General features: G+C 38.1%; 1 protein-coding gene across 18 annotated transcripts in view; it reads right to left on the bottom strand.

The window, feature by feature from the left end:
* Positions 1–22,465, bottom strand: part of Macc1 (MET transcriptional regulator MACC1) — a 79,984-nt gene extending 57,519 nt beyond the window's left edge. For 2 of the 18 annotated variants that reach the window (XM_087553592.1, XM_087553604.1), the window contains exon 1: positions 21,293–21,380. Coding sequence is in view for 3 of the 18 variants with exons in the window: in XM_087553588.1 (XP_087409714.1) it covers positions 4,438–4,563; positions 5,468–5,564 (223 nt within the window). In the remaining 15 variants the exon portion in view is untranslated. 18 annotated transcript variants of the gene reach the window in all.
* Positions 22,466–26,445: the final 3,980 nt, after the last annotated feature.

The raw sequence follows: 26,445 nt of genomic DNA, 5'->3' as shown, positions 1-26,445 counted from the left end.
ATACGGAAACTCATAATTGATCAAACTGCTACAAACAGAGCACCTGAATCATCATCGTCTGTCATGGTTTGAATGTGCTTGACTCAGGGAGTAGCACTATTTGGAGGTGTGACCTTTTTGGAATAGATGTGTCACTGTAGGTGTAGGCTTTAAGACCCTTAGCCTAGCTGCCTGAAAGTCCGTATTCTGCTAGCAGCCTTCAGATTAAGATCTAAAACTCTCAGCAACTCCTACACCATGCCTGCCTGGATGCTGTCATGTTCCTGCCTTGATAATAATGAACTAAACCTCTGAATGTATACTCCAGCCCCAATTAAATGTTGTCCTTGTAAGAGTTGCTTTGGTCATGGTGTCTGTTCACAGCAGTAAAACCCTAACTAAGACACCTTCCAAAAATCCAAAACCACCTTAGATGAGGAAATGGAAAGATTATAAGAGTGAGAGATCAGGGAGCACAAGAAAGAAGTTGTATCTTCTGGATATGAAGGAACTGCTGTAAAAGAAACCTTCATGTGTGTGATGTAAATGTCATCTCTGAGGCTTACTGCCTCTGTCTGCTAACCTAGGCCTAACCCTGGAAGCTTCTAGCAATGGAGGCCAAGAATGTTTTCAACCACTGAGACTGCTGAATAAGCTCACCATTTATTGTTCATTTTGTAATCTGGCTGGCTGGTTCAACTCAGCTTTCTGACTCAAAACTCTTCTCTAAACTGAGTGATTTAAACTAGCTTCTCTGTTTCTAACTGAATTGTTCTACTTGATTTCATACTAACTTTGGCAATGTGTTATAATCTTCTGGCTCCCTCTCATTTTCTGGTTTGTTCTGTCTTTTTCTGTGTGTAGCTTGTTTCTTCTTCAACCTGAGTCTCTGAGATTCTCAACAAACTACCTTCTTCTCCCTCTCTATGCTGCTGTCTCTCCTCTTTTTTCCTTTCTCTTCTTGTGTGGGTTGAGTATATCGTATTTTGTCAATATGGAATACAGAATATTTTGTCAAATGTTTCTTTAATTCATCACTTTGTCTGCCACTCAATTAAACATCATTTTCAAACGTTAAGTGCTTCTTTCTAAAACTAACTTTACATTCATTGTTTGGGATTAAGGGCATGTCTATATTCTAGCCAGAGGGATTAAAGGTGTGTGCTATTGTGTGTCTATATTCCAGGTAGAGAAGCCATGTTGCTGGATTAAAATCCTTCTACATTCAAAGAACTCAGCATCTATAGGTAAATGCATAAGAGCTGAACAAAATGAAGCCAGTCAACATTCTAGCATGGAGAAGAAAACGGCTCAAAAGAGCCCTTAAATGAGAAGCTGTTGAAAATTGATGACTTCTCAGGGGAAGCCAGGTCAGTTTTCTTTAAGGGTGTGGCTTCTGATATGTCATCCAAGTTTCAGGGGAAGGCATTGCATCCATGAGGAAATATGGGATCATAAATTAGACTTGGTTATTTTTTTAAAAAAATTAAAAATTGGGAGAGATTTGGAAATTTGGGGTTATCTAGGAGTTCTAGGGGGGAGTAGAAGATAAATATGATCAGAATATATTGTATCAAAATCCTGAGGAATTAATAAAAATATTACACTTTTAAAAATTGAATACAGAAGCTTTTAAATATTCAAAAATAAGGAGACTAAGAGAAAGCATTTATTTCTGCTCACATGGCAGGGTATGAAGAGCCTTACTTAAGTAGGCCTCATTGATTTCATTGTACCCTAACACATAAACTCATTCTGAAACAAAATTCAGCCTGATCTCAGGCCCTGTCTTGCGGAGGTCACATTTGCAACAAAAAACATGTCAAAGTTTTATTTTCATGCAAAATATCATGTTGTTATCTTCAGGCAGCAATAGCAGAGTCTACTTTTCTCATAAACACTCACAGTGTGAATTCAAAATGCTCACAGTGTGAATTCAAAGCTGTCTATACATACTTCCTAAAATCCTGATTACCATTCATGACATAGTAATTGCCAAGTCTTATTTAAGTCAATGTCAATAAAACATTCATTTGGAAAGTTTCAGAGTTTACTAGGTCTACGAAGGCAACTTAGTTTAGGTTTCTATCTACATAAGTAACTGTCTTTATACCTGATTTTTAAAAATACATATATAATTGCATTTCTCAGCCTGCCATCCTTTGTTCATATTGTATAAGGTTTGACTTTTGTTTATAATGAGACCTAGTTCTATTGGTTATATATTTTTGTGAATACATACATCAGGCCATATTGGGGAGAACAGTATATGCATGTAAACCAATGTAATTGATTTGTCACTTTGTCTGCCACTCAATTAAACACTTTCAAACATAAGTACTTCCTTCTAAAACTAACCATATCTTCACTATTTGGGACTAAAGGTATGTACTAATGGCATGTCTGTATTCCAGCTAGAGTAGCCATGTTGCTGAATTAAAATCCCTCTACAGACTGCTATATTCAAAGAACTCAGACATGTGAATTGAATTATACAAAATATACTATTGCTAATAGTCACAGAAATGTCTATCTTCAAGACTAAAAGACTTAACAATTTAAGTGAATTATTTAAACTTATATCTTAATATATGAAGAATATATTTCTTCAAATTTAAAATTTCCCCAAAATTAAAGAGTGCATTGAAAAGATAAACAAGTATGAAAAGTAGGAGAAAAGCTTATCCTCGTCACCTGGGGCCTCCCCTGTTTCGCTGCAGTGAGAGCTCTCAGGTCACCTAAAGTACTCAAACTTTCACCAAGGAAAAATCTGAATAATTGTTTAACTTCAGTCTCTTTCAGTATGAAAAATGAAGTACAGCATATCCATGACTTATCTGTGAGAACTCACCTACCCAATAACCAGGTCTTCTCCAAAGGTGCATCCCATGATACCCAAGTATGCGTTTTGTTAACATAGAAAGATCTACCCAAATATTGACCTAAAGTTATAACTGGCCCAAAAGATCATTATGTTGATGGTTTTTAATTCAGTGTTTAGTTAGTGTGGTTATAAGCAGAGTCTTTAGAACCAAATGGTCTTTGAATGAAATTTCCAGTTATTGTAGTACAACTGTGCATTTCTATTTTCAGTTTTGTTAGGGATTTTTACTTTTGCTTTTATACTTCCCCAGAATCCCTGGACTGTCTATTGCTCTACAACTGGGAGTTGGGCCTTGGAGCTGTTCATTTATCTAAGTTGTAATGTTGACTTTTAAATTATATATACATATGCATATATATATAATGTTCCTAAAGCTACCACTTATGTTTTCATTTTGCCTCTTTACAATATAGGTTTTGTTTGTTTGTTTGTTTGCTTCCCTCTGGAAACATACCTGCATCACTGGGGAAGGATTTATCTGAGTGATTTCAACAGCCTCAAAGACCACAAAAGGAAGATATCACCCTCTAGTGTGTGGGAGGAGAACCCTTAAGCTACAAAGTCCTGGGGCAACCTGCCTCCTGGCTGACCCAGATGAGGAAGAGAATAGGGAGAAGCCATGGTATTTAGATGTGACTTAGATACTTCATGAAGATCACAGCATCTGGATTTCCTGAGAAGAGAGGAGCCTCCAGGGAAGGATGAGAGTAGGAAGAACAGAAGTTAAAACACTGCTTTAGAAATACCTATCAGAGCAATGTCTGAGCCCTTTTTCTCTGAGGCTGGAGAAACTCTGCACTAATTAAACTAGTGTTTGAGTAAAGACCCATGAGCTTTCTGAACAGCATAAGGTATCAGATGCAAAGGCAGCATGAGACCTTCAGAAGGATAAAGAGCCAAGCCTATTATGCTTGCTCATAATGTAAACAATGAAGAGAGCAGTGCAGTCCAGAAAGAGAGCTTGAAGGTAATTGGTCACCTAGTGGGTGAAAGGGAAGAAAGGTGACACATGTGTCAATGTAGACATTTCAGATTTATCCAGATCAGTAAATATTCTGTACAGACTCTGCCCTTTGATTATCCAGTGTGTCTTGATAAGCCTCTAAAGCTGACTCAAAAATTAGATTTCACTCAACCTTCCCTACATGGTCCTCAATCCTAATTTTCTTTTAGGATATCAATGTATGTAGGCAAATTACTTTAATTCTATCCAATTAATTAAGTCAAAATAATAAATCCTATGAATCCTGATTGATTCAGCACAGGATGAAGTCTTTAAGTTGAAGACTCAATAAGGATAAAATAATAGTGTTTGAACAGGTAAAACAATGAAGAGTCATAGAAAAGGGAATACTACTGAGAGCATTTAACTAATCCTTTCTCCATATAAATGTGAAGTTGAGACTATGCAGAAAAAGAAGCTGTCTAAATGGCCAGGCATTGCAAAACACTTCTTCATTACAAAGCTCATTATCAATGCCAAATCCTTTGTCAGGGATACTGCTTGGATGAGTGTAGAAAGGAAGGGGGACTAATCATAGTAATTTGAATTGAAGGAGGGTGCATCAACTTACACTTGTGCTTATTAATCCTCAAGGGTATCTTAGAAGAGAAGCAGCCAGTGTTATTTGTACCGTGTGCACCTAAAACCTTGAGATGTTGAAATATTAGGCAGCTTGTATAAGGCTTGTACAAGAAAGCTGTAAGTAGAAGAGAAAATTATTAGTTTCTAAAGAAGAAAATAGGTTCACATATAAACAACTGGTAAAAGGTGACCTTCTCCTGGCTACGTCTCATGGAGAAAATAGGTACCATCAGAACAGTTATCAGAAACAAAAGACATGGATGTTGCCAGGGAGATTCCAGAAGGCCATCCTTGAACTTGTCTGGTAAAATGGACACTTTGGTATCCATTTAGTCTGATGTCAGCACTCCATTCCTGATCCACCTTGTTCTAACCACACATGTGACAACATCACAGAGTTCATTCCCTAATTATCAAGGATGAATTTCTTCATAGCTATTCATTGAAAAAAACAGAGTTAGTAAAATTCCTCAAATTAAGTAGGGGAGAAAAAAGACCTTTTAATACTGAGAACTGAACCCCAGCACTGATTAAGAGGCACTCATTCACACAGATGAGACGTAGCACAGAGATTCACTTCGAAATAATACCAGGGGATATGCTTTCAATCTGGTTCCTTGCCTTCTTTTAAAAAATTGAAATAGACATTTTTAAACTTTAAAAGACAAATATAAGTCAAACTAAATGTTCTAGAAGATGAATCAAGAGGAAAGTAATGAGTTGTACACATTTTCATAATAGAAAGAGACCCAGGCAAACTTAGCTTTAAAGATCCAATGAGTTTGCCTTGTGCAGTCATGAACAACAAAAGGAACGAAGAAAACCCAGTGTCCACATCCTACATATGCAAACACACATGCGGCTACACAAATTACATGTTCATCTAATAGCATTTAAGAAATAGCTAGAGAGGAAAATGCCTCTCCCATTAACAAACAGTGTGAAGTTAGAGTTCAAAGTAATAAACACTGAGGAAAACACCCCATGACATCTAAAGAAATGAGAGGTTACCGAGAGACCTTTTGTATTAGTCGCCTTGACCAACTTACAGCTCATAACGACAAATCCTGGAAGAGAAAGGAAATTGTTGTCAAATTGCAACAGGCAAAAGTGCATAGGTTAATTACAGGGAATTTTGAGTTTAGCAAACACCCAGATTCAGCCCAAGACGTAAGAAATCAAGCAGTGCGGTTGCATAAGAGGGGAGCTGAAGCAATGCATCAACACTCAGAAGTGAATTTTCTTTTTGCTTGATCCAGGGAAAACATTTCCATGAGTGCAGCATCAGACTCTTAAGCCATCTCTGGCCAATCCAACCTAGGAAACATGGGGGTACAATACAAGGTCCAGGAAATAATTTCCTGTCTCTCTTTTGTTTCCAGGTAAGATGAGGTCCAATAGGAGTAGTCATGTGGTATATTCTACCCAGCATCCATTCTTATCAGCCCAGTGGCCATTCCACATCACTGTATTTTCACTAATATTCTGCATCCAAAAAAGCTAACTTATGCCTACCTACCTAAGGGCCAAAGGCAACTTCCAATCATTCAAGTAGAATATGAATGTTCTCTTTTCCTCCATCTTCTTTATCCTCAGACTATGGAGCTATCAATACTCCAGCAGCTAGAGGTTGGGTGATGGGAGAGGTGTGGTACACACACACACACACACACACACACACACACACACACACACACACACACAACAAGAAGCAGGCAGTACCTTCAACTCCAAAAAAGTCTGTGGGCTCACAAGGTGGGGGAAATTGATATGGAAGACTCAACCTGTCTTCTTGGACAGGAAGCAGGTTTCACATCTCAAGTATAGTTTATTAACCACGGTTCCTTGTGAAAAAATCTCACCAACAAAGGAGAGCCTCGAATTCAACAAGTAGCCATGACTGGCACTCATTTTCTCTTACCTCAGCCTCTGTAGTGCTGGGATTTTAGTGCTGTATCCCTATGCCTGGCCTTTTACTTTCTTCCCACTGACTCCTATACTACTCTCCCTTACCCTTAAATGAAGAAGTTTACTTCATAGTGTGGGATTCTTAATATGAAGCAACGTTTTTCATGATGAATTTCATTTGTAAAGGGTAAGTGTCTCGATTCTTTTTCTGTTTCTGTGTTAAAGTACACTAACGAAAGTAACTTAAGGGGAATAGGGTTTATTTTATTTCACAGTTCTCTCTGAAAAAACAAAAACAAATCAGAAACAATACCTTTACAGACAACAGCAAAGGTTTACCTCACCAGCTCCCACAGGATTTCCAAAGCCAATCAAGTTGACATAGAAGATGGCCATGCCTACCTGCTTAGACATTGAGTTTATAGCATGTTTCTGAAATCAGAATTATTGGAAACTGGACAGGATAAAGGTCTATCTGATAAATATTTACCATCTGAAAAATATAAACAAGTTAGGAACTTCTAGACAAAAATATTTTCCTTTCCAATTTGCAAATAGACTATTTGTGGATTTTTTTTCACCTTAATGTGTCTGTCATTCAGGAAAGTTTCCATCAGTATACAAGATCCTGTTGTAGATCAGCCTCCCCATCATATGGGTCTATATCCTTTGGGGAGTTGGGAAGGGGGAGCAGCCTGTTTCTTCTCTTGCCTACCATACAGCTCTTATCACCCAGCCTCTAGCTGCTGGAGTGTTGATGGCTCCATTTCGAGGATAAGGAAGATGGAGAAGAAGCATAACAAAACATTTGTATTCTACTAGAATAATTCCAAATTGTCTTTGAGGCCAGACATAGTGGCAAATGCCTTTAATTCTGGCACAAGGCAGAAGCAGGTAGACTTTATAAGTTCAAGACCAGTCTGGTATCCATAGCAAGTTCCAGGACAGCCAGGACTAAGTAGAGAGACCCTGTTTCAATCAAATAACAAAGTTGCCTTTGGTTCTCTATTATGGACCTGGCTGATGCTTATCATTGCTAATGCTGCTGCTAATGTGATATTGTGATGTGCTGGTAATAGTAATGGTGATGGTGGTGGTGGTGGTGGTGGTGGTGGTGGTGGTGGTGTGTGTGTGTGTGTGTGTGTGTGTGTGTGTGTGTGTGTGTTCTATATGTCTCCATACCCACATTTTGGGAGATCCACAGAAACTTTACAGCCATGTTTGTGAAGTAGCTGAGGTATTCAGTTCTTAAGCCAGCTATATCTCCTGGAGCTCTGATTGCAAGCAGAGAAACACAGGAAGCCTCATCAACTTCTAAGTTGGCATGAGAGAATAGATTCCTTTATCTCTATCAGGACTGGAATAACCTTCTAAAATCACTCTCACAAATTCCTCATGTCTGTTCACACTTTTGGTTTAGTTGCAGGTAGAATTCAGTTTAAATGTTCACAGCTGGGATTTTTGCCAGATACCTTTAAGGTATCTGAAATCAATTGTCCTTGACTCTGAGATAATCCCCACCCTACCCCCTTACATTGTGTTCCTGTGCAAAACTGATCATTGAGGATCAAAATTGACTCTCTGGTAATTTTCATTAGATACTAAAAAATGTATAATCACCATGGTTTAAGAAAGGTATACCTCATAGGCAATAGAATTCTATCACAAAATATAATGAGTAAAATGTTTGAAGTTAGATATGTTGTATTTGTATATTAAAACATAAACTATGAGCATGTATGTACTTCTACACTCTATGGAATTGCTTTGTTTGTAAGAATTACTTTATATTCAGGGATAAATGGTAGAGTTCCTGCCTGGTATGTGTAGGAGCTTGGGTTTGACTCCCAAGAGTACAAAACAAAATTGAACTTTTTTCACAGTTTATTTATTTAGTGTCTGTGCCTATGTGTTTATGATATATATATATATATATATGTGTGTGTGTGTGTGTGTGTGTGTGTGTGTGTGTGTGTGTGTGTGTGTGTGTGTGTGAATGGATACATACCACTGCCCACATTCAGAACACAACTTACTGGAACTGATTCTCTCTCTCTACCATGTAGGTCTTGACAATTTAACTCAGGTTGTAAGGCTTAACAACTGTCCTTATCTACTGAGTCATCTCACTGGCCCAACAACATTCTTCTTATTGTCCTTACATGGATACTGGCAAATATATTGAAGCCTACATTTGCTTGCTGTGTTTTAGTGTGCTTTTTTTTTAAAGTCCTTATCTTTGCACAATATTTCCAGCATCTGTTTTTCAGTTTTGGCAGTCTAAGACATTGGAGCTTCAACCCAAGTCTAAGTAGAAAACACATAATCAGACAATTAGTTAATTATACCAACCTCCAAAACCCTGAGTAAATAAGAGAGTTGGTGTTTTCCAGTAAATAGATTATCTCTACTCTTTCCTTATACATGAGATAAAGAAAACAGGTTGGAACATGAGCAGTAATCTAACACATAAACTGTGTATCATATAACTTAATAAGTAACATGACAATAAGAAAGCTTAACCATTGTACTTAAAAATTAGATTGCATTATTTATATTAACAGCAAACAATAGTTGTTACTTTTGAAGAAATAAAGTTTCAAAGTTTCGTAGACATGAAAAACAAAGTTGTAAAAACAAGTTTTGAGAAATACATCTGGTGGTCAGGATGCCTATGACAAACTTGTGACCTTTCTGAGAGATACAGCTGATGTCAGGATGCCTAGTGATAGGATAAAGTTTTGGTGATCAAGATTCTAACTAAGCTAATTAAGACAAAACAAACAAACAAACAAAAAACTGTTCTTGGAAAGACCCCCTACCCTTCCCTTTGATAAATTCCGAGAACAACTGCAAGATTTCATTCTGACCCTGCCCAACCACCCAGTTCACCCTCCTCTAAGGTACATGCCAACTTGCCCTTTCGCAGTGATTCTCCAAGGCCAGGTGTAGGGCTGGATGAGGAAAGTGACTAATTGAGCCAAGAACAGCCTCTTGAGCAGGCCAGCCAATACCTGACCAGATCCTTTGTCCTGTGTACCACCAATGAGAATAGGCCAGCTAACCCTGTTACTGAAGTCTGCCCTCTGTAACGAATAAAAATTGTGTGATTTTTGGGTTCAGGGTTGCCTCTTCCTGAGTGGATGAACAACCCCATGTACATTAATTAAAAACCTTACACCCTCATGCTATTGCAGCGGTCACTTTGTCAATTTGTGCTCTGTGGGTGGCGCTCCTGAGGTAGGGCCACTATGGGGTCTTACAACACTTTCTCCTGCTTCTTAAAATTATCCAAAGAGAGAATAACCAACTTAGTAAATCTGCAAGCACTGATGAATATTCCCTCTTAGTAATCATAGAAGGGTTAAAAGGTTCTCACCATCATTCTAATATATAGATTTAGAATTAAACTTATGCTAAGCTTATTAAGAGGTAATTTTCATCAAATACATTTTAATAGGTGTGTCAATAACACTTCTGACATCAATAAAGTTTATTTTCTTGAAAATTGCAAAAAATATATTAATAGAAGTACATAAGCATTACCTATCATAAATTTTCATGGTGTCAAAGCAGGTCATTTTTAGGCAACATATCCAAATCATAAAATATTTCCTATGGATTCATTTAATAAGAAATTTAAAGCCATTTACAGAATCGATGGTAAATATTTAATAGCATGTACGAAAAGGGGGATATTGAAAAAATTTACTTGGAGAAGATGTAAATCACAATATCACATAGCTTTCCCAAGAAGAGAGAAGAATTGGAAGAAGCCCAGATTATCTGCTTGGTTCTCTTCCTGTTTCTCTGGGATTGTTGTCTGATTTGGCCTTGACCTTGGCTGTCTATTGCTCTCTCCTCTTCTGCTTTCTGGGGCTAAAGTTCCCATGACTTTCCTGCTGTTACTTGATCATTCCTTCCCTGTTTCCTCCAGTGGGTTCTTCTCGATTACATATTTATTTAGCTATTTCTAAAGGCCGTCTTATTTCTTCTCTTCTGAATATCCTTGAAGAATTCCAGCCTTTTTTCCTCCCTAAAAATCTCAGCTTTTACAGGAAAAGTTTATTAATACTTGAATCTCACTTAAATCCTTTACCTGAGCTGCAGAACCTTCACATTCACCCGCACGATTTCTCTCTGAGACTGATGAACACCTTCAAATTGGTGTTCACCTTCAAATAAACTTCAAACCACAGCTCTCCCGATCAGCTTTCTACCTTCACTCTGCTTTTGTTGACTATTATACAATCTTCACGTTTTCCAACTAAAATCTTAGAGCACCCTTAACCTCAGCCTTCTTCCTCTGTATATCAAAGACATCAAGTCAACATATCCAGCTGCCTTAGTATCTATTGACATCTGCTTTGGGTTAGTTTTTATTGTCACCTTCCACTCCCCAAATGTAATTTTTTCTGAAACATAAGTCCCATGTTATCTGATACCTGTCCCTGAAACACTTAGAAATGGCTCTGGATAAGATTGGCAATGACACTTAATAGGGCATCATTCATTCTCCATTGACCCCTCTGTGACACACACCTCCATCTTCTCCGTTCTTGAAAAGTTCCCCTATTTTGTTCACTGCCTCTCTTCTAAGTGGGATTTCTCCCTATTTCTTTGGCCTTTCTTATTCATTCTTAACTTTGGCTGATACTTTGTCAGGTGCACCAAATGGAAAAGACAACCACAATAAATGACAGCAGCTATACCTAGGATCTGCTGATTCTATATCCACCTCTAACACATTTAGACTGCTGACACAAAGATCTGCCGAGTTACTTCCTTGTGTGAAAAACCACAGAGTGTCAAAGTCTACCACCCTTAACTCAAATCACCTATAGTCCTTCTCCAAAAACCTGTTGCTCCTGTCTTCCTATCTAAAGAATAAATGCACTGTTACCCACCCAGTAAGATACCAATATGACAAAGCATGAGGTCATGCAGAATCAATCTGACCCCTCCCTGCCTTTCTGCCATTATCTTCAATCTATTAATTTCTAAGTAGTTAGTATAACTCCCATCAGACTCCATCGCTAGTTTTACATCTTTTGTAAAGGTTCTATATTGTTCTCAAGAAATTGTTGCAATAAATCCTCCACTGACCTTCATCTGAATTTTGTTGTAGAATAATATGTAATGGTGATATAACAATTATTAATGTGTAGTAAAGTAAGAAGTAAAGACATAAAACCTTTTTGTCAATTAGCATTCTGAACATCTATTCTAGGTACAAATAGACTAAGATACAGACACACAGACTTAAAAGTAATATGAATACGATTCTTAAATTTGTTACCGTAACAGAAAATACCTTTAAATCAGAAAGAAAAAAAACCATATATTTTTATAAAATGCTAAATCTATCTTCTTTAAGAATATCCAATATGGTGGTCAAGGAAGTTTATTAGACCTCTAAAGTAATATAGACAATTACTGTTGCCTTTGGTTGCATCCCAGATGTTGAAGATAATCCCCGTTGATGAAGATACTGTATCCTTTGGACACAGGACTTGGAGAATCTGAGACAGATATGAACTGAAAACCTCTCCAAGGACTAGCTTTCATAGCACTTGAAGTACTCTCAAGGAAGGAAAAGAACCAACAGTTCTACCCAGGCCTGATACCTGTGAACCACAACACAGACCAGCATTGCCAGACAGATTTTATAGTGGTGCTCTTACCTTGATAGTAACCAACAGGTCTCTAATTGGATTTAAGACTCTCTTAACAGGAGGGAAATTATACCTGGTACTCTAGCCTACTCCCTAGGGATACTGAAGCCTGTTCTCTTAAAGGAGAACATGTTAACACCACTTGCTAAACCAGTATAATTCCTAATTGCATTCTAAATACTTATCCATATATCATCACTCATCAAAGAAACTTTTTTTTTTTGCTATAGAGACCATTTCAAAAAACACTACTACTACTGTCCAAAATGAAAAAAAAATTGATCAAGGAGTTCTGTACCCCATTTGGTACCTCTACAACAAAACTTTTGTACCTAAGGTTCAAAGAACATCTTAGAAGAGAAAGGAAAAATGGTAAGAGTCGAAGACCAGGGAATCTGCTGTGAAATTGTGCCTCCTAAAAATGACGGAGAATCTTCATCTACAGTACCTCAAAAATATGACTGTCTAAACTGTCTTGAACAAGTAGAATACCTATTAATATAGACGCATAGGAAATCTCACAAGGCCTCATCCACAAACAAAGAACTACAGAGAACTAGGGTATGCTGAGGGCTAAATAAAGTTTTGCCTAGGGATGAAGGACCCAATTGGTTAACCAATACCAAGTGGTCAGCCTGAAATCATACACATGCAAGGATCCAAAGGAACTACCTATATATTAAAATTTAAAAAATCTTAAAACACCAAACACCTCAAACACCTTGGTTTATCTCCTACCTGCTCTTTTCTTCACTGACCACAGCCAGAACTAGACATTTCTCTGAGGCAAACCTATGACTTCATTTTCTTTTTTCTTTTCTTTTCTTTTCTTTTCTTTCCTTTTCTTTTCTTTTCTTTCTTTCTTTCTTTCTTTCTTTCTTTCTTTCTTTCTTTCTTTCTTTCTTTTGTGCATCTAACTAAGCTTCTCCCCTTAACTGTGAGGGTGGCTCCTCAGCTCTGTTGAGGACCTCAGTTGTGGGAAAACCTTACCATCCCATTGTGGAACCCTGAGTAACCACCATAGGCACACAGACCTCACATGGATTCAGAGCCTAGTCTGCGATCCTTTTCTGCATTATTTTTCTTTTTTTTTTTTCTTTATTAACTTGAGTATTTCTTATTTACATTTCGAATGTTATTCCCTTTCCCGGTTTCCGGGTCAACATTCCCCTAACCCCTTCCCCTCCCCTTCTATATGGGTGTTCCCCTCCCCATCCTCCCCCCATTACCGCCCTCCCCCCAACAATCTAGTTCACTGGGGGTTCAGTCTTAGCAGGACCAAGGACTTCCCTTTCCACTGGTGCTCTTACTAGGCTATTCATTGCTACCTATGAGGTTGGAGCCCAGGGTCAGTCCATGTATAGTCTTTGGGTAGTGGCTTAGTCCCTGGAAGCTCTGGTTGGTTGGCATTGTTGTTCATATGGGGTCTCAAGCCCCTTCAAGCTCTTCCAGTCCTTTCTCTGATTCCTTATGACTTCATTTTCATATTTCATTATAAATTTTACAGGTTGCCACTCCTATTCCATGATAAGTGCCTTGCTTCCTCCATCCTCAGTACTAAGCAAATTACAGGTAGAGTAAATATTAAATGAATAATAATGGTTGCCACTAGCCTCATAGTGACTTACAGTGATTCTTTGAGGCCTCGGTGAAAGGTGCACATCATGACTATGAAAAGCCTTCCCCCCACGCTCTTTTCTCACCAGATACTCCATCCCAAGCTTACTTATCAGTGAGTAGTGGTACCATATTTCTTAATAACTGTTCTATTTCAAAATAGCGCAGCTCTGATATAGCATATGCTTAAAAATTATTTGTTGAATTAATGTTCAAATAAATTACTTAACTTTTCCAGATAGAGATCCACTGTTCATATTTTTGAAAAGCTGTTCCCTCCAAGTTTTGCCCCTTTAATTTCCTCTCTCAAGTATACAAAGTTCTGCAAAGTTTGGTCAAACTGTAAACATAAGACCTGATATTTACCAGGCAAACTTTTTTTAATTAATGAATTTATTTACTCTCTTTACATCCTGATTGCTGCCCCCCTCACACAGCCCCTCCCCTCCTCCTCTGAGAAGGTGGCCCCTGTGGGTATCCACACACCCTGGCACATAAAGTCTCTGAAGGACTAGGCACATCCTCTTCCACCGAGACTTGGCCAGGCAGCTAAGTTAAGGGAGTATATTTCACAGACAGGCAACAGTTTTAGGGATAGCCTTTGCTCTAGTTGTTAGGGGATCTACATGAAGGCAAACTTAAACTCTATTTAGTTAAAAAAAGTTGCACTTATTTGAATCCTTCAAGAATGCCCTTTGATATTATCTAAATAAAACCTATCATCTGAACCTCAAAAATTCATGTAAGTAAACCATCCAATGGAAAAAAGATAGCATTTTCAGCAAATGGTGCTGGTTCAACTGGAGGGCAACATGTAGAAGAATGCAGATCGATCCATGCCTATCACCCTGTACAAAGCTTAAGTCCAAGTGGATCAAGGACCTCCACATCAAACCAGACACACTCAAACTAATAGAAGAAAAACTAGGGAAGCATCTGGAACACATGGGCACTGGAAAAAATTTCCTGAACAAAACACCAATGGCTTATGCTCTAAGATCAAGAATCGACAAATGGGATCTCATAAAACTGCAAAGCTTCTGTAAGGCAAAGGACACTGTGGTTAGGACAAAACGGCAACCAACAGATTGGGAAAAGATCTTTACCAATCCTACAACAGATAGAGGCCTTATATCCAAAATATACAAAGAACTCAAGAAGTTAGACCGCAGGGAAACAAATAACCCTATTAAAAAACGGGGTTCAGAGCTAAACAAAGAATTCACAGCTGAGGAATGCCGAATGGCTGAGAAACACCTAAAGAAATGTTCAACATCTTTAGTCATAAGGGAAATGCAAATCAAAACAACCCTGAGATTTCACCTCACACCAGTGCGATTGGCTAAGATCAAAAACTCAGGTGACAGCAGATGCTGGCGAGGATGTGGAGAAAGAGGAACACTCCTCCATTGTTGGTGGGATTGCAGACTGGTAAAACCATTCTGGAAATCAGTCTGGAGGTTCCTCAGAAAATTGGACATTGAACTGCCTGAGGATCCAGCTATACCTCTCTTGGGCATATACCCAAAAGATGCCTCAACATATAAAAGAGACACGTGCTCCACTATGTTCATCGCAGCCTTATTTATAATAGCCAGAAAATGGAAAGAACCCAGATGCCCTTCAACAGAGGAATGGATACAGAAAATGTGGTACATCTACACAATGGAATATTACTCAGCTATCAAAAACAACGAGTTTATGAAATTCGTAGGCAAATGGTTGGAACTGGAAAATATCATCCTGAGTGAGCTAACCCAATCACAGAAAGACATACATGGTATGCACTCATTGTTAAGTGGCTATTAGCCCAAATGCTTGAATTACCCTAGATCCGTAGAACAAACGAAACTCAAGACGGATGATCAAAATGTGAATGCTTCACTCCTTCTTTTTTTTTTTTTTTTTTTTTTTTTTTGGTTCTTTTTTTCAGAGCTGGGGACCGAACCCAGGGCCTTGCGCTTCCTAGGCAAGCGCTCTACCACTGAGCTAAATCCCCAACCCGCTTCACTCCTTCTTTAAATGAGGAAAAAGAATACCCTTGGCAGGGAAGGGAGAGGCAAAGATTAAAACAGAGACTGAAGGAACACCCATTCAGAGCCTGCCCCACATGTGGCCCATACATATACAGCCACCCAATTAGACAAGATGGATGAAGCAAAGAAGTGCAGACCGACAGGAGCCGGATGTAGATCGCTCCTGAGAGACACAGCCAGAATACAGCAAATATAGAGGCGAATGCCAGCAGCAAACTACTGAACTGAGAATAGGTCCCCTATTGAAGGAATCAGAGAAAGAACTGGAAGAGCTTGAAGGGGCTCGAGACCCCAAAAGTACAACAATGCCAAGCAACCAGAGCTTCCAGGGACTAAGCCACTACCTAAAGACTATACATGGACTGACCCTGGACTCTGACCCCATAGGTAGCAATGAATATCCTAGTAAGAGCACCAGTGGAAGGGGAAGCCCTGGGTCCTGCTAAGACTGAACCCCCAGTGAACTAGTCTATGGGGAGAGGGCGGCAATGGGGGGAGCGTTGGGAAGGGAACACCCATAAGGAAGGGGAGGGGGGAGGGGGATGTTTGCCCGGAAACTGGGAAAGGGAATAACACTCGAAATGTATATAAGAAATACTCAAGTTAATAAAAAAAAAATTTAAAAAAAAAATTCATGTAAGTGAAGTAAAGCATTTGACACATTATTTGGCAGGTGAAAATATTCTAGTACTCTTAGGCCTCATTATCAATATCATAATTGCTATTGACTGAATTATAACAAAACTAAGTGAAAGGGAAAATTAGACAATGCACCGTCAGCTAAGAAAGAAGCTAATTTAAAATAAAATAGTTCACCATATTTTAGAGATTGGAATGTTCCAAAAGTATCAGAATCTCCAAGATGACAGGAGTGCCTCACTTTTCTTTATATCCAGGAAGATGATTTGTTCCAATTTTACCAACAAACTTGTCCATAATGGGAATAAACAGGAAGTCTGATTTTGGCTGGGAGAATAGTATGGTATAAACATGTCAGAACAGTTTAGTATCTCATAAAAAGAAACAAATATACCTCCAGTGTAACAAATCCATTCCTAGAAACAGTATCTAGGCTAATTCTGAAGTTCATAAGAGAGTGTGGTAGAGTATCTTACAGTTTTATTCATTATAACAAAATGAAGTTGTGGGAATTAATAGGTCATTCTGTAAGAATCGACCTAGATTGATCTCATAATGTATAATGTTGAGGGCAAAGAGGAAGTTACATGTGAATTATGTATACTTTAATGTCTACTTACAATGCCCAAGCATCCAAGGCAATCTATACATCACCTATAGATATGCCCACAAGGCAGTGGAAAGAATAAAACTTTTTTAAATATAAGGTAAAATTACACTTTATACATATGTAACAGATATGTAGCTTGGACTTCAGGCAGGAACAAGAGGAGCATGGGCTGTTTCTAACTCTGTTTCCTACCTTTGGATCCCTTTCACCTAACTGGGATGCCTTGTCTAGCCATAATAAAAGAAGACGAAACTTGGTATGCCAAAGTGGATTGATACCTTTTCCTTCTATAAGGAAAAAAGGGAGGGGGAGATGGGAAGAGAAGATGGAGGGACTGAGAAGAAAGGAGGAAGGGAAGTTGCAATCTGGATGTAAAGTAAATAAATAAATTAACTAATAAAAAATGTATATGCATATATACTCTGCAGAGATCTACACACAGTATAATAAGATCCTAGAGTTTGAAGGAGACTAGGCTTAAGAAATACTTTCTTTTACCTTTAATGTTATTCTTTTCTGAGTATGGCACTTACATGGTCTTTGTGATGACTACCTTCAAATATCCTAAGTTTTATAAAAGCATTTGAATTAGTTCCTTTCTGTATTTGAAAAAGGGAAATATACAAAACTCCTCTATTGTTCCTTAAAAAAAGAAAGAAAGAAGGAACAAAAACAAAAAATACCAAAAATCCTACCACCATCACCACCAAAAAAACCCACCCCATCTCTTGGTTAGAAATTAAAACATTTCTATTTGTTCTGAAAAATAAATTGTTATTTTATCCTTGATATTGAAGCATCATATACCTCGGAGTAAGGTGGTCAGAGTAATCAAGAGAGAAACCCAGGAGAAAGTCAGTTATTAGACAAAGTTGTAACGTGTCTTTCCACTGGTTTCCTATATCCCTGTACACAAGGAGACTCTTTTTTTTTTCTTCAGTTTTCCTCCCCAAGATTCTGAGTGGGACAGAATGAAGCCTAGGCTAGGTCTCGTTCTTATAGATAGCACTCGCTATTCCTGCCATGCTCTGGCTGCCCCGTAACTACGTTTTCTCTTGCTGAACGTTGTACTTTCCCTCTCACCTTACAGATCCATTTCTCTCAATTTCCCATGTCCTACAGTGTGACTATCATTCTCTCTTAGGCTATCAAGCTTGAAAACTTTGTCATTATTGTTCAACATTCTTATGGAATAATTATATCCTCATGAGTGTGTGATGGGGAGAGATGGTGTGCACAGATACATGTATGTACCGATTTAGCCAGACTGTGTGGCCAATAAGCTTAGGGACCTGCATGTCTGTGCATCCCAGACAGGTCTTTACTGTGAAGTAGGTTTGTGTGCTTGTACATTAAGCACTTTACCAATTAGGCCCAAATCAGTGAACACCAGGTTCAGTAAGAAACTTAGTGTCAAAAAATAAAGCAGAAAGTGATACAGTCAGAAAACCCCCAATGCCTGGGTTTCACATCTATATACATCTCCACATACATGTTCCAACTCCTCTTTATCCTCTTTATCCATGCTTAAAGTATCAGTCTGTTTTCATGAGTTCCCTTATATCTCTGCTGTTTATTCCCCAGCTCACCTGCATGCTGTCTCCTGGATGCATCTTCTGAGGAGTGCAAGGCTCCTAAGTCACTGAGTCAGGACATTTTTGAACACTTGGTTATCTAGAAGTCCAAATCTATTTGAAGTTTCCATAGCCAATCCAATTTCAGAGCTGTCATCCAAAATCTCCCACTGCCCTCTCCATAGAATACTCGACATCCCTTCTTCCCAAAAATACATAGAAACTACCAGATTTTTATGTTCAACATTCTTCCTATTTCAGAATTCAACAAAATCTAGTATTCATTGTTCATGACTTCCTGCCAATTACCACACAAACAAAGTTTTCATTTAATATGTCTGTAAATGCACTACTATTTTTAATTCAGATAAATGCTTTAAAGGTTAATTTGCAACATTAAAATACTGTTTTGTTTTTAATATATGTGCAATAAATAATCAATACTTATAAATGATTATTATTTAAAAAGAGCAATTGAACTACTTTTTACCTGATAAAATCTATTGCTTATTCTTGTGGTGTTTTGAAAAAAAATCAAACAAGTAATAGAAGAATTTTCAAGTCAAAAATTTATCCTGGGGTAATATATGTTAGAAACTAGCAGCTTTCTAAGTATAATATTTCAATGGTGATGACTCTCTAGCCTGTATGTTGCCTAAGATGATTTCATGTATACAAAATCTGGAAACTGCTGCTGTGCATGCAATAGTCTCACCATCTTTCTCTGGAGAGACCAACTTTGTCCCTTCTTCCAGGCACAGCTAAAGGTTCACCACTTCCCTCAGTGCCCTCTGGAAATTTATTACTCTGTTGCTGCTACGGCCAATGCCATCCTGGATTCTGCTTTTGAATGACTCCGATATACATTCACTTTTCTAGCCTCTAGTGCCTTCAATTCAAACTAAAGACTAGAGAGGCTGCTTTGTAATCCTGGGATTCTCACCATCATGCTTTCTATGCTACGGAATCAGCAGCAGTGACTCCCTGAGTATGCCCGGGTAACCAGTAGGTGAGCCCCTTCTCCTACTCAGTATTTTGAGTAAAGTATTTTGGAATAAATGAAGCTTATCTAAGACATTCTTATGGTCTCCGGGCCTAGCCCTGTTGGAAATTACTGAAACAGTTCTAAATATATTTATTAAACAAATAAATAAGACTTTCCCAAGAAACCAGACCATAGGTCACTTCTATTAGTAACTGTGTACCATATATCTTCCATACTTCTGAAGTATCACCCCAGCTATATTCTCATTTTGCACTGTCTTAGGCCCTAAAGAGTTCACATTTATATGGCATACCTTATACAAAATACTAGTTGCTACCTTCAATGGTCACCAAATGCCCTAGGGAAATCTGTTTGCATATAGCAGGGTCTTTTAAGAAAGGACTTACTAAAAATTAAATAATCACATATTCTATTTCAATATAATTTCAAACTATATTTCATCTTTCAACTTAGCTGGCACATGTAACACGGGATGACTTTTAACAAGCTTTGACTCAGTAGTCTTAATTATTTCTCAGGCACAGACAGGTAAAAATATCCTGCTTAAAAATTGGCTACAGGGAAGGTGAGAAACATAAATAAACAATGCATTTACTTTTAAGTGTTATGAATTATTTGTAACTATAGCTTCCAAGTCCATTATATTAATTAACAGAACTTCATAATTTGTAGGTTCTGTATACCACCTAGGAAAATTTATCCTTATGAGCTAAAGAAAATCATGTAGTTATGTAAAGGAGGGAATAAAAAGATCATCACTAAGATCCAGATAACTTTAAAAACGTGGCTAAAGTACATCACAATCAGCTCTTAATTATTCTGAGACACAATGCCCTAGCATCAACAACTCAATATTAACCTGAAATTGGACACAATGAGTACAGATTCAGATGCACTTTGAAGAAACAATGAACCTTAATAAATTAATAGCATTGTGATTTTTACTATATTCCTTTAGGTCATTTCATTGTGGAAAATCATAATGTAATAACACCACCCTAACTATTTATAAATATAAAGTACAGTAGCATTAAGTAAATTCCACAATGATAGAAACCGTCTCCAGAATGGTTCCATTGTGCAAAACTAATACTCTACACCCATAAAAGAACTACTGCTTCCTCTTTCTATCAGATCTTGGCAACCACCATTCTACTTTCTGGGTTTGTGAAACTGACTGATCTAGATATCTTATATGAGTGGAATAATATGTATTTGTCTCTTTGGTCAGTTTCTGAAGCTTAATTAACACAAGTTAGATAAGGTTAAGTCACCTCTGTCAGGTACTGCCTAGCATGTGTTAAGAACAATGTGATACTATGTGGTAGACTAAGTGTACTTTACAGATGAAGAACCTGAGGCCTCATACGGTGAAACAACCCTATTCCATTGGGTCAATGCAACCCCACCTTATTCCAAAGCTCAATCTTTTCAACACATCCAAATCAGATGCTCTTTAAAACAGTATTTTCAGAGGCTTTAACCAAGTGTTGATCTGGGTTAAAGTGAAATTTTTGTTGTTTGTTTTTGTTTTACAACTTGCTTTCCATGAACACACGTTCATTCTTTTAAAAACAAAACATTTTAAGCCATATTTCGAAGTGTGGTTCTAACTCTGTCCCACACGGTTTTTTAATAAGTTACCTCCCTTTTTTTTCAAGCAGAGCTTAGAAAAGAAGAACCAGTCTATTAGTTAATGCTTCTGAAAATCCTGAACTTCCTAATGTGTAGCACACATCAGCAATGAAAGGAACAGTATGTTTTAAAAGTAACACTTACATCTGTGGAAATGAGTCCCGGTTTCTTCAGCTTAGGCATATGCCTGTCTTGGTGATCCAGGAACACCAGCACTCCTCCTGAAAGAACTACCTGGGATTCAAATACTTACCAACGTGACAGGGATGCTGCCCAACCAGAAACCCTGGAAGGCAAGAGAACTACAATACCCACAATTCAGTCTCCATACCTGAAACTATCAAATCAGGGAGATGGCTACAGTTTCACTCAAAGAAAACAAAAGCTGTTTAAAAGGTCATGTGGGGTTGGGTGAGGATAGGGGTTGGGGTCGGGAAGAAGGTACATCTAGGACCAGACTAGACCTAAGGCCTTTTTACCATAAAAGGAAATTAAAGTGGGGTGATGTTTGCCAAAAACCTCAAGAACTCCTTTGGCAGGAAATGAAAATTCTTTCTGCAAACAAATGTTCTTGCAGCTGTGGAACCTGCCTGGCCAGATTCTCTTTTGGTGATTCAAGGTGTGGGCACCTCTGTGCCTGGGGAGGCAGGTGGATTGAAAAGCAGAGGTGAGGCCAGATAGTCTCAGTTTCTCCTACATCAGCACTTTGCTTTTCACTCAGCAATAAGGCAGAGGCAGACATGCGGGGGTGTTTCCTTTATTTTCAAAAACTATTACAAAAAAAGGAACCACTACACTTATAACTGGCTTTAAATAACTGTGAGTAAAATGATCCCCCCTTTCATTCCGGGTCTATTTTTTTCCTTCTGTAAATTACAGCATTATTTCTAGTTGTTTAGAATTTAGGAGAAAGAAAATGAACAGGAAAACTGTAAGTTAATAAAGCAGTGTATTAAATGTTATACTATGCAGTATTAGTAACAGGAAAGTTTTTAAGAATCTAAAACTAAGAAATGTGTTTTACCCAGTTTTTTTCCATATGGTCTCTCCATCTAAACCTTTATTTCCTGTGAAATATAACCCAGAAAGGAGTGAGCCTTGGCTTGGTCTGAGTTTAAAAGCATAACATGGGGATTTATCAAACCAAGTAGACAGTAAAGGGATGACCAAGAAGAGAGTCTTCCATTTCCTGCTTTCCTCTCTCTGTCCCAGAATTCTTCAGTCCTCTGTAACTGTACTGTCAAAGAGTCCTACTGAAGTTCCTCCTTGAGTCATCTCATAGCAATCCAACCATCCCTGAACTCCTGACTAGAACCTAACTTTGTTTCATTTATATTGCTTCCCTAAATAATGGCTCTCTTGCATCATCTGGCTTCATCTGAATTAGTCCCTCCCACTTAATCGGTTTTCTGATATGCTCTTATATCATGTGTTCTTATTGTAGATGTGTTTGTGTATAAAAAGCACCCCTATCTTTATTTGAAGGCAGAACTTTATTCCATCCCCACCTCATTGATTCAGTAATATACACATAGATATTTCTGAGAAGCAAATACTCAATGCAGAAAATGATAGCAATATTAACCTAAGTTAGATTTTAATGTTTACTGCCATCGCTATCCCACCCAGTGGACTTCTACAAGAAATACTGCTATCAGAGCCTGCTGCTTGCCAATATGTTCTGAGGCTCCCACACCTTTTACTTATATTTTTTCTTTCTCATAATGCTGGAGATCAAACCCAGACCATTGAGCTACAACCCCACTCTGTGTGTGTGTGTGTGTGTGTGTGTGTGTGTGTGTGTGTGTGTGTGTGCACAGAGGCCAGAAATCAATGTCGGCGTCTTTGTCTTGATGTTTTACTTGCTCTCCACCTTATTTTTAAGGCTGACCAGCAGCTCCAGAAATCCTTTTGTCTTATCTTCTAGTGTTAGGATTACAGTTACACATACCACAGCACCACAACTGGATCTTTACTTAGGAGTTTGAGATTGAATTCAGGTGCTCAAGCTTGTGTAGCACACACTTTTCCAACAAAATCACACCCACAGCCTCTAGTCTTTGTTTTTAAGATAAGATTCTTACTATATAATCTAGGTTGACTTGGCAACTTAATCCCTTTTAGTCTTTTGGGACAATAGGAGTGCACCATCATACCAGCCTCCACACCACTTATTTACAGAACGTCACAGTATTAAATAAAGAAATACTGCCTCTGATAGTACCTGAATTGACGGCTCTTGTGGATCACCATTCTTTCTCTATCTCTAGATCCTGAGTGTACTTACTTGACATTCTAAATCCTAAAGGCTAGTTTTCTAACCCATGGCTGCTTTCTTGAGCTCTGTTCTTGCCTTCATTTTTGATCTTTGATTCTTGGCTCCCACATTTCTGGCTTTCCTCCTCCCAAACCTAATCTCCTGGGTCTGAACCTAAAACATTATAGGCTCTTTAAAATAGTCCTTAATCACTGATCTCCCTCACTGAGAGAAAGGCATTCTCAGCACTTGTTAGTTTTGCACATCAGTCTCAGAGCTATTCTCTGAGTCTTCACCTGCTCAGCTGTCTTCTGGCTGTCAACAGTGGTGGAGGAAGTGAGTCAGATCCTGCTGCTGCTGACTCACACAGTGACATTTCTGTAGGCCATCAGACATAAAGGCAATCTGATAAAGGTGAGTGCTGTCTGGCTGTAATGAAAGCATTCACCTCCCTGTGTCTAATAGCGTTGTACACTTGTTGACTCCATAGGCTGCCTGTATGGCAATAATTAAAACTGCCTAAGTTAGGCCCACCACCCATCCTCCACACACGGATTAGGGTTGCTTTTTTAAGGAAATCACTTTTGACATTTTACTTCTTCTGTGCTTCCTTCCCAATTCCTTGTACTGACATGGATGGTGAGTTGATTGATGCCTTGTTCATGCTTCTCCAAGGTGATAGCAGTTTTCTACAAAATCATGACCACGTTCAACCTTGGAATGTATTGTCTTTAAGAAAAGTTAAAATATCCACAAATGTTACTTCTTGATGTATTCACAGGTTTGTTGAGAAGTCAGTCCCTTCTCATCCCAGTGGGTAGGAGGAGGAAATCAGAGATTGGAAGAACTTTAACTGGTTCGTTTTCTTGGAAACACATCAGGATACACAGATTAGTATGTGTCAAGTATAGGCCTTCTGTGGTTAGCTACACAGTTGGACCTATGCTTTGCAGGGGCATTTGGAAGGACCAATAAAAGACTAACATCCCATATTCTTCAGTGGCAGGGGTCAAGAGGAGGACAAAGAGATTGCAGTTTCTTCAGCACCCAAAATAAGTGGTGAGAATCACTCAACAAAGGACATCATGCTATTTAGAGTTCAAAAGGCCTTCTGATCAACAACAAATCTAATTCATTACAGGGTGAGCCAGATATGATATACGACCACAACATGGACTTCAGGCCTCTTTCCCACACTATAGTGTGATGCTCATCCCCCAGAATATATATTCACTCACTAGATAAATCACTCAAAGAGTAATAATAAAACAAGAGTCCTTCAAAAGAACATTTCAGCCTAAAGACACTGATATACTCCATTAAAGTTTAAATTCTACTCTTTCCCTTTATCTATATACTCCAGTAATGAAAGTAAATTTCTGGTGACTTGCTATCTTATCTAGCCTTGTAGATAAGACAGAAACAAAGCTCTTAATATAGTGGATCAGATAGAGCTGTCTGAGATAAAATTAGCAACTGACAATACAAAGAAACAGGCACAGAAGACAATGAACACAGTGAACAAAGGCAGCTGTGCAAACAGCACCTCACTCTGGATGTGATTATGGTCACCATGAAGGGCAGAGCTAGGATTCATGATATTGGTGATTCATACAAACTGTGGTTTCTAGGACTTAGCAAAAATAAAAATCTATCAAGACAATATTGTTTGGGTTGCTTCTGCAGCTTCTTAAGCTACGTTCATAATTTCCAAGCCCTTTCAGAAACCTGGGACTGGAGTTGTGTATTCTGGTTTTAATTTAGATCAGCTTCAATTATTTACTCTTATCAGTCACATCTTATATCACATTGCCACAGGTATACACTTCTGCTCTGTGTATCCCACCATATTTAGATACTACTAATTAAAGACTAGATATTACTTACTGCTAAATAGTTAAAATTCTAAAAAGCTCCAAAGTGCTAGGTCATAGTTCATATTTGTTGACATAAAATGAAACACAAAGTAAATGAGGAAGACTTAATTTAAGGTCCTTCTAACTTAAAAATTGTCTAAATATATGGAGCTTGACAAGTTGCTTATTAATACACAGGTAATTTTTTTCCAGTCAAGGATGATAATGGCTACAAATTTGAATCTACTTCCCTCTCTGTGTCTAGAAAGTGGTGGCATTGACAATTTTCTATATCTCAGAGAAAAATAAAAGACGTGGAAAGGATTGTTGTGGAAAGAGGAAGGCAAATTTGGGGGCTTAGAAAAATGTTACCGGTGGAGTTTTCCTTCATCCTGTTTCAGTATGTATAAACTCTCAGACTTGGTTTGCTATAACTTCCATTCCTGGGTCACTTTGTCTTTGAGTCATGATCACACTGCAAATTTCCAAAAACAGTTCATGATAAGGCCAACTACCATTTAATGGTGGGGAATAGGTCAATTATCATAAAATGGTAGGGCTAGAGTTAATTTAGAAATAAATGGTCATATTTTCCCAGACTAAGAAAGTGAACCAAGTTCTCATAATTTCATATGTCCTTCATTACATCTTTCTGGGTCTAGGCTCTATCATAAGATGAATCATTTATAAACTGACCCCCAGCAAGTAGTAGGTTAGAAGTCATTACTGCTGCCTTTCATTTGCTTCCTGGATTACCCTCAAGGAAAGGTGTCAGGTCTTCACAGCATCACAAGATACTTGTAGGCTGCCCTTTGGCTACTAATCTTCAGGGGAAAAAAGTGCTCTGTGCAGTTTTTACCAGATGACCTATAGATTGCTTGTCTCATATGTTAGATGTAAAATTTATCCATGTGCTGATCATCCTCTATTTTATTGATATAATTGTCACTCTCAGATAAACATCACCATTCAAACCAAGTGCTTTGTGTTTATTTACATAAACTTGGAGTTTATGATTTTCATAGAACTTTCAAAGCATGGTTTTTGTCAATAAGATCTAGGAAGACACAAATTTGTACATTCCTTTAATAAAAGTAAGTACATATGCATGTGTTTTTCTCTCTCACTTTGTGTGTGTGTGTGTGTGTGTGTGTGTGTACGCAAGCACACACGTGCATGCATGC

This window comes from Rattus norvegicus, chromosome 6 (assembly GCF_021556685.1).
Source record: "Rattus norvegicus strain SHRSP/BbbUtx chromosome 6, alternate assembly SHRSP_T2T, whole genome shotgun sequence".
In the NCBI taxonomy this organism is placed as follows: domain Eukaryota; kingdom Metazoa; phylum Chordata; class Mammalia; order Rodentia; family Muridae; genus Rattus; species Rattus norvegicus.
Note: the sequence above shows the minus strand (reverse complement) of the source record. Positions and strands in the feature narration are given on the sequence as shown.